The sequence below is a fragment of the Rhagoletis zephyria genome, unplaced genomic scaffold (assembly GCF_001687245.7).
Source record: "Rhagoletis zephyria isolate East Lansing unplaced genomic scaffold, Rhagoletis_zephyria_1.1 Rzeph_scaffold_19437, whole genome shotgun sequence".
Lineage (NCBI taxonomy): Eukaryota > Metazoa > Arthropoda > Insecta > Diptera > Tephritidae > Rhagoletis > Rhagoletis zephyria.
Window position 1 is genome coordinate 1 of NW_016176497.1, and position 9,169 is coordinate 9,169.

Below are 9,169 nucleotides of genomic sequence, written 5' to 3' on the forward strand. Positions count from 1 at the left end.
AAAGGTCTTAAAGTTCTATAATATTTTAAAATAAAAACTGATATTAAAAGCTAATAGCGTTATTAAAACATTTAATTAACCACCAAAAAGCAAGAGAAGAGTTAATGAAAATCTCAACAAAGCTCAAAAGTTTTATTCAAGGTCAAAGATCAATAGGAACTAATTCAAAGTTCATATAAAGCTGAATGAGGCTCACATAAACTTTAAGAAAATCTCCTTAAGTTTAACAAAATTGGAAAAAACTATCGTTAGCACGATCTTGGTCGTGATTAATGTTTTACATTTCCTTTAAAAGATAGTCAGCTACTAGGCACTATAGGAGTGGTGAGAGATCATCTCTTTTTTAGATTGTTTACGTGCTTTTTATAGATTTTTCACGAACGCTCAAAAAGTCAAGGCTCTCTGATTGTCACTGCCTTATTGGCAACCTCCCCCAGCCCCTGTCATGTTATAAAGATCGTTTCTCTCTTCCACGGCTTTGGGGTCTTCCGAGAGGAGTATGTACTCACTGAATTCCCTAGAATTCGCGGTGGACTTTTTTATGAAGATATTGTAGACTGTAGATGTAGACTGTTGGATGGAAAATACATTTTTCTGTAACTTTCGCAAATTGTGTTAACCACTGAAAGCTACCATGTGAATGGTTTTACTTTAGCCGAATAAAGCAAACTTCCTTCCTGATTTTAATTTATTTCCGTTTCCCTGCAACTGTTGCTGTTGATTACTGATATTTTGACGGTTGTTGCCTTAGGCGTAAAACCACTTGCCTGCCGTTGGCATTTCAAAAAAATAAAAAATACGCAACTTTTCTATTTTTTCCGCTTTAGCAGCTTCTCAACACAATTTTGCTTCCTTCCTTCTGCTACTTTAACACACTTTTCCACAATTTAAACACATACAACAAACGCGCCAGCGAAAACACCCTTTCACACAAACTTAAACACACAAAGGTTTTTAATTTAAGTTCATTAAGTTGGCTGCGGTCAGCTTAAAATTGCTTACCATTCAAAGCTGGCGTACACGAGAGAGTTGCACTTATACACACACGCACATAGTACACGCAGCATAGCTTGCCGGCTGAGCCATAACACTTGGGTAAACGGGCGCAGAAGAGGCATAAAATAGGAAATTGGAAAAAATACAAACTTAAGCACCTCTTGGCTCGCTACTTTTACATACATACTTATATGTACATGGTAGTATTACATAGCATTGCTCAATTTATTCAACGCTTCTTTCTTCGCTCTGCACCTTTACAGGTTCTTTGCGGTTTTTCTTTGCGCTTCAATAAACTACTTGAATAATAATAAAAATGTTGCCGCTGTTATAAGTTGCGAAAGTGTCAAACAAAAGCAGGAGCATAAATCAAACAATTTGGAGGAGCGAGTGATGGCAGTAACAGAAGGAAAAGGAAAAGGGAAGGCAAAAGCAGAACTTACATAAATGTAGATCAAGAAGTAGCGGAAATAAGCAGAAGCACTACAAAAACCGAAGTGATTGTATCGAATGAGTGGAGGCGAAAATAAATGCATTGCAAAAGCGCGTAATTAAAAATCAAAAGGCACAAACAAAGCTTTTAAAAGAGCTTTGAAAAATATTACTGGTCTTTGTAAATACAGAAAGCAAACAAGTGAAAACCCGGAAATGCTTTATCAAACACGCAACGATCTGCTTTTCAACATTTCCAAAAGCACACTTTGCCATAAGCAAATGTAATTAGCGTCATTTTGATAACTATAAACTCAAAGACCCTTAAAAACGCAAAAAAAACAAGCAAAAATTATTGAAGTAAAAATAACTGTGATCAAAGTTTCCACTTGAAAACAAACAAAGCACTTCATTCAACAACGCTAATCAACACACTATTGATAACGTAATTAATAAATACCAATTAAACTACAATAAAGCTCGACAAAAGTTAAAACAAAAGCTCAACAAATCGCCAAAACGCTAAATAAAGTCCAAAAAGCTTACTTAAAAGCTCTGAACGCTCACTAATATCTAACTGAATGCTCGTAAAAAGCTCAACGAAGCTCACATAAAACTCAAAAAGCTTCAAAGAATCAATAAAATCTCCCAAACCAGCTAAAACTTAGTTTAAGCAAAACTTCATAAGCGACAACAATAAAAATGCAACAAATTAAGCCGCTGCTTGTCGTTTTCCTATTCATGGCGACCAAATGTCCCAACTCATCATCACAAAACTTGCATGGTAAGTGAAAAAATCTTCCTATCTCGCTCTCATATTAAAAACCCTTTTGGAAAAGAAGCCTTTAGTAATATGAGCTACTGCTCAGTTTACACTTACATTACAGAGCCGAACTCACAGCTCGATCCTGATCCGGAATTTTTAGGCACCATCAATAATGTTACATATCCAGCGGGGCGTGAAGCAATACTGGCATGTTCGGTGCGGAATTTGGGTAAAAATAAAGTAAGTTGTCAAACGAAATGAAAAGGTAACCGGTATGGTTATACTGCATGTCCCCTTCTAAAATTATGAAAAATATTTTTTATTTGAAAACGCCAAACTATGAGTTATCAAATTGGGAATGCCCTATCTCTTGGTCGTACCGACTTCAGGTTTCGACCGAAGGTGGGCTAAACAGACCGCTTGTGCATTCTCTTGACAGCAAGTCCGTTCTAGAAAAAAGTTTCCGACAAAAAGTGTGCTTTTTTATCCGGTCGAAACTGGAAGTCGGCAATACGATTAAAATATAGAGTATCACTGACTTGGTAGTTAATATTTGAGTCTGTGGTCATGGAAGCCCATATCGGTATATAAGCAAATCTAGCTAGCACCAAAGGGACCTGGGTTTCGGCGTAGGGAGCTTTAAGCTTCAAAGGCTGGCCTGAATGGGTATCACCTGCACGAATTGAACTACTCCCACCGCAGCTTAAAATACGCTATTGATCATACCTCCTCTGCATAACAAAAAAATTATAAAAGTCGATTCAGTAGGACACGTGGAGTATAAAAATCGGGTATACTCTTTGGCTTCCAGTTTAATATATCAGGCGAGAGGACTACCTACGTGTGAGCTTTATTCCTAAATGCCTTCCGAGGTACTGTTATGAACACACCCTAAGGGTAGTCTTCCCAACCAAACTCAACTGGGAAGCGGAAGAGCTTAAATTTCTGAAAGACCGACTAGGACATCGTGCATGGTTCTACGGACTATAACCAATAAAGCTCCTCTTCACTGCCAGGCTGAGGCTTACGCCATAAAATTTTGTGTGGAACAATGTGCAGATAATGGTGAAACAGAGAAGCACATGCAGTGGAGCCGATATCCACGTCTTAAGAGCACACGAAGTTATCTGCCTCCAGGGGTCTACCTCATTTGCGTTCGTTGCCAAAATGGCTATATGGAAAATTTTATTTTGGACAAGGAAGATGGAACACGTGGGTTTATAGGCCCAGAACCCTTCGCACTGTATAGCGGAACTACGCTATTTTGACGAAAGAGGACGCTCAAAATTTATGGGCGCCCTCCGAAAGTCACACACATTCCAAAGCCACCACTATAAATATGAGATAGGTGGACTAAAGTATTCCTTATCCTTCGCAGGCATGATATTACAAAAGTTACTGGGTGTCCTACTAGCCGTTGCTGAGTACTGAAGCAATTGCCAAGCTTTGGTGTAGCACAATTTAACTAGGGCGTGTTGTGGCTCAAATAACAGAAAACACAGAGCACATAGCACATAATGTGTCACTGTAAATATCTCACCAGGTTCTGTTTGACATCTCGCGAGGTATCTTAATAATACACTCTCCACGAAACTGCATTTAATCATGCCACTCGAAGGTAGAGCTTGTGTCTTTCGGACAGCATTTCCACTACTATTATTGACTCAGTTATTGGAACTTCCTGATTGTCTTATTCATATTTCTTCAAATTTCTCCCTTTTTATGCTCTGTGACTCATTCTTTCCTACCATCTTTCCGCAGGTCGGCTGGTTACGCGCCTCTGATCAAACCGTACTCGCGCTCCAAGGTCGCGTTGTGACACACAATGCTCGAATCAGCGTTATACATGAGGATTCACACACCTGGAAACTGAAGATCAGCAAATTACGCGAAAGTGATCGTGGCTGTTATATGTGCCAAATTAATACGAGTCCTATGAAAAAGCAAATCGGTTGCATAGATGTGCAAGGTAAGATAAAAAAAAGTTGATATTCATGCATACGTAAATTAAGCCGACATCATTCAACTGCGATTGCCACTCAAAGGAGGTAGATAAGGGGTATTCACCAAATTGAGCAAGTGGTCCGGCACTCCGGCAAAAGAGCTGATTAGCTTCAAGCAACAACTTAGAAAACTTACGATGCTTGGAGCTAATCAGCTATTTTGTCCGAGTGTCAGGTCATTTGCTCAATTTGGTGAATACCCCTATCTACTTATATTTGAAACATACCTTGAAGCAAATAATAAAAAAATAAATCACTAAAAAATCAGGAGCATAGCGACGAAAAGAAAAAGGCTGATGGCGAAATTTAGAAAGGAAGAATAAATTTTGTGACAGCAACTTATCTTTTGTTACAGGCCCATTAGGAAATTGTTCCATTTCAAGGTAACACCTATAAGGTCGATGATTCCGTAATGAAAGTCAAAGTACCCTCATCGGCAATGAGCATAAAAAGCTAATTTAAGTTACTCTGCTTTCCTTAATAAAAAAAGGCGATTGGTTTTGAAGTGTTCATTGATAATGCCCAATTTACCTCCGATATCTGTAAAAGCAGCTACATCAACTTTGAACGGAACTGAAATATATTTTTTAAGTATGTACCAAGGAACGGAATGTGGCTTTCCACGAAGCGATTTGTGATAATTTTGCCTTACATATCTTAGCCGCAGGTTTTCACCAAGGGCTGGCTGACATAGACCTACCGACTGCAAACTTTAAATAGGCTATTGATATTTATTATTTTTACGTATGGCAAACATTTTATTCGATTAATTATCTAAATAACATAATTACCAAAAATATGAACGAACTCCAAAGCATTTACTTTTTCTCCTGTCCGCTTGGCGTGAAATACTACTCCATAAATGAATTCCCCTACTTCCATCAATCCGCAATAAGGTCCGCTTTTTATCAAAATTCTTGTTAGGGAGTCAAACTAACAATTCAGATATTTCCACACTACGAGTAATGAAGCCAGATTTCATTTAACATTTTTCCACATTTTAATCCCTCCGACTCAGCTCGCGTACGATAGTTGCTCATAAAATTTTCATTCATGTGAAGTTGAAAATAAAGTTTGGCACTCAATAAAATTATGAATTAACTACCTGTAATGTAAATTTCATAGCAACATAAATAAAATAATTTTAAATTCTCCTTCACCAATTCAAAGCTGCCCGATTCTGCAAAAAAAAATGGCGAAACGCCAGCAAGAAGCATTTAACTCGACTCAAAGTACGACAGCTTTATTTAATTATCTGCGCAAAATCGAGTGCCATAATAATTCGTGCACCATGAAAAGTCAGCAACATCACGGCCACCAGTCAGCAGCCACTTCACTTTTGCAACGCGCTTAAGTCACGTATAATCTTCGAATTTTTTTCCAACCAACTTAACCTTCAACGTCACTTTGTGCACATACAGTCACTCGTACAAACATACGTATATACATTAGGGTGGTCCAATCAAAATGAAGACGGAATTTTAGTGCTCTTGCCCCCTATGATTGCTCCACATCGATCGAGATTTTTAACCAAAATAAAGAAATTTCGTCCTAAGCCACTTGATATGATGGAAATCATGTGTTCAGTACTAACCTCAAAGTACATTTATTTTAAATTAAGTTTATACCTTACGTAATGCAATTGCACGCAAATTGTCAAAGTAAAGCAAAAATACGGCCTTGAATTTATTTGTGTTTTTGTACCGGACTTTCGGATTTTTTGACCATTTACTATTACTCAAAATTGATATATGCAATGGTTCTTTAGCACAAACATTTATTTTTAGTAAATTTTTTGGGAAATGGCACCGCAATGGCAATGGATATCATATATGTATGTGTACCTCAAGATCTAGCTTAGCCTCCTTAACCACGGTCTCGAAAATTTTTGAAATTACCCAATATAATATTAATTTTACCCATAGCGCACGATCTACTCACCGTCACTTTTACAACTAGCAAAGGAACTTTCTTCGATTTTAATCGATTTCTCTTCACAGCATCGATGTTGTGTCAAAAATTAAAAAAATCTATATATCGATGTCAGTTTCGATTTTTTGCACCTCTGTTACTCAACCACTTTTTAATGTTAATTATTTTTTAATGGTTCCCCAAAACCCCCAAATGCAATAGGAGGACTCTTCAAAATTTGTTTAGATTAAAAAATTTTCAAAAAACGATTTTTCCCATATACACCGAAGCTTTGGGCAATCTCTAAATATTTTTTATTTTCAAAATAAGACAGGGCTAGTCTTTTTTGATACAGAAAAACTCTCGAGGATAAGAGCATTCAAATGTCGACTTTACTTTTTCGCATACATTTTTGGGCCACCCTAATATGCATACATACATATTCGTACACTGTTATTTTTATGTGGCTTTGATGATATGCTTGTATACATATCTGTTCGTGTATATGTGTGAGTACATCCTCGTTTGTTTATTTGCGCTTTACAGTTCCTCCTGACATCATCAACGAGGAGTCCTCAGCTGATTTGGCTGTGCAAGAGGGCGAGGATGCCACATTGACCTGCAAGGCGACTGGCAATCCAATGCCGCGCGTCATCTGGCGTCGCGAAGATGGCGAAATGATTTTAATACGCAAGACGGGAAGTCGTGAACTGATGAAAGGTAAGTCAATGGGGAAGTACAGGGTAGAGTAGCAATAGCCAAGTACGAGTACCGTGTGCCAGGCACTACCGAGCAACAAACAGTCAGTACTGAGTACTGAGTTTAAACGTATACGAGACGTGTGTATATAAACGATTATTTATAGACACTTTGAAGTCAATAAATCATTCAGGTCACACGATGTAAAACTGAGAAACTTCTTCAATCACGGTTATTTCACTTTGCATTTTTTCAAAGTAACATTTTGTGTCCTTTCTTTATTTAATTTTCTGTTTCTACTACGTAGTGGAGTCCTATAGTGGCTCATCGCTGAAGTTGATACGCTTGGAGCGGCGACAAATGGGCGCATATCTGTGCATTGCTTCAAATGATGTGCCACCAGCGGTTAGCAAAAGGGTTTCTCTCAGTGTGCAATGTGAGTTGAAATTGGCTAAGAATTTATTTAATTGTTCTTTATTATATTTCTTTGGGACATTCTTACTTACATAGATACTACATTTGCTGCTTTTTTTTTGTTTTCATTTATTTTGCTTTCTACTCCAGTTGCGCCCATGGTACGGGCTCCTAGCCAATTGCTGGGCACTCCACTCGGCTCGGATGTACAACTGGAATGTCATGTAGAAGCTTCTCCCTCGCCTGTCTCCTATTGGCTAAAGGGTGCGCGTACGTCCAGCGGTTTCGCTAGCATCTCAAGTTCGAATTTGGAATCGGGCCAGCCAGGTCCGGAAATGCTTTTGGATGGGTAGGTATTTGTTTGTTGCTTCTAGTAGCAAATATTTAACTAATTTAGTTTGCAATTATAGATATAGTGTTCATTTTATGCCAGGATGTGATGTCACATTATATAATTTCACATCACATGATATGTGTAATTTTGTATGTCAGTATGTTCACAAGTATGTATGTATATCAGTAATCAAGAAGATTTTCATCTGACAATGCAATGTGTTCTAAAACTACCGAACTTGTACTGACATAGTACTGAACTAGACTCATATTTTTCAGAATTAGTCCTAGAATCGTGCTGAAATAGCTCCGAAATGGTCCCGAATAGATCCCAAACTAGTCCTGATATGGTCTTTAAATGGTGCTAAACAGCTCTAGATGCGCTTGATATAGTCGTGAAGTTGTCCGGAAATGATCTCGAACAAATGTTTAAACGGTCCGAAACCGAACCAAGCCAGTCTCATAATATTCCAAAAAATAGTCCTGAAGTATTCCCGAAATGGTCCTGATCTAGTAGAGATTTAGTCTCGGAATGATTCAGAACTATACCCGAAATGGCCCCCAAATAGTCATGAAATAGTCGCGAAATGTTTCCAAACAGACCCCGAAATGATCTCGAGCTAGTCCCGAAATGATCCTGAACAGGTGCCCAAATGGAACTAAACTAGATGCCAATTAGCCCCAAAATGGTCCCGAAATAGCCCCAAACTACTCTAGAAATGTTTCTTTGTTTGCATAAGAAGCTGATGATGTTTACACATCAAAAAGGATGGTGTTTCGCAGGCGGCAGATGTCAGTTCCGTAGAGCTCCTCAGGACTAGTTTAAAAGTCTCGCAAAAGCTGGACAGATTAAGAGAGAAAGTATTGGAATGACTGCTACAGTGAGAATCCAGTGTAATGTTTAGTTTCACCGCGTGAATCCTAATCTGATAGTGTTCTGTCACACACCCACCAGAAAGACTATGCAACTTCCTGTTTTCGTCAAGCGTTCGCTGAGCGGCGACGAAACCTATCTATTTAAGAACAGTCCGCAAATAGTTAAAGGTATCCGCAGCCAAAAAAGAGGTCAGGCATTAACCGACTACCTTAAGGCGGGTTCACCATTCGTGTCCGGACAACATTTTATTTGCTCTCAAAAGATTTTTGCCGGAGAGGGTGCTGAAATACGGTTCACCGTTCAGTTCGGCACATTTGATTTTGTCCTGAAGCAAACAGCTGATAATATTATTGCCTACATACGATTTTGAGGGCCATTAATACATGCAATTCGCTGCAAACGTATATAAAGGAAGAACGCGGCAATGGAAGAGGACCTAATTGCCCCAATGATTTCAATGAAATTTCGTTTAGTCTGTTGCATAACATAAACCAAATAAGTTAAAGTTGAATGGCCTTATTCTAAAAAAATAAAGTAGGTGTAGCCTACTACCGTTGACTTTTAATTCAAACTTGTACATTCTTGTACTAAAGTTAAATAGGCTACAAAAATGCATACCCGAAAAGTTAACAAAAATTCTTAATAAAATTTTAAATTCGTGAAAGTATATATACATGTATGCATATGTATGCATGTATGTATGTGCATTTAACGTTAAAATTACTTCTAACGNGAAAG

General features: G+C 38.1%; 1 protein-coding gene across 2 annotated transcripts; it reads left to right on the plus strand.

The window, feature by feature from the left end:
- Nucleotides 1-901: 901 nt before the first annotated feature.
- Nucleotides 902-7,658, plus strand: DIP-gamma (Dpr-interacting protein gamma). Of its 2 annotated transcripts, none has more exons than XM_017636862.1 (6): nt 902-2,212; nt 2,298-2,434; nt 3,956-4,163; nt 6,655-6,828; nt 7,115-7,243; nt 7,372-7,658. In XM_017636862.1, the coding sequence occupies exons 1-6, from the start codon at nt 2,131-2,133 to the stop codon at nt 7,572-7,574; spliced, it is 933 nt and encodes a 310-aa protein (XP_017492351.1). In that variant the 5' UTR covers nt 902-2,130; the 3' UTR covers nt 7,575-7,658. The 2 variants fall into 2 exon arrangements, with proteins under 2 accessions (XP_017492351.1, XP_017492352.1); XM_017636863.1 differs by having other exon boundaries at nt 2,131-2,212; nt 2,316-2,434.
- Nucleotides 7,659-9,169: the final 1,511 nt, after the last annotated feature.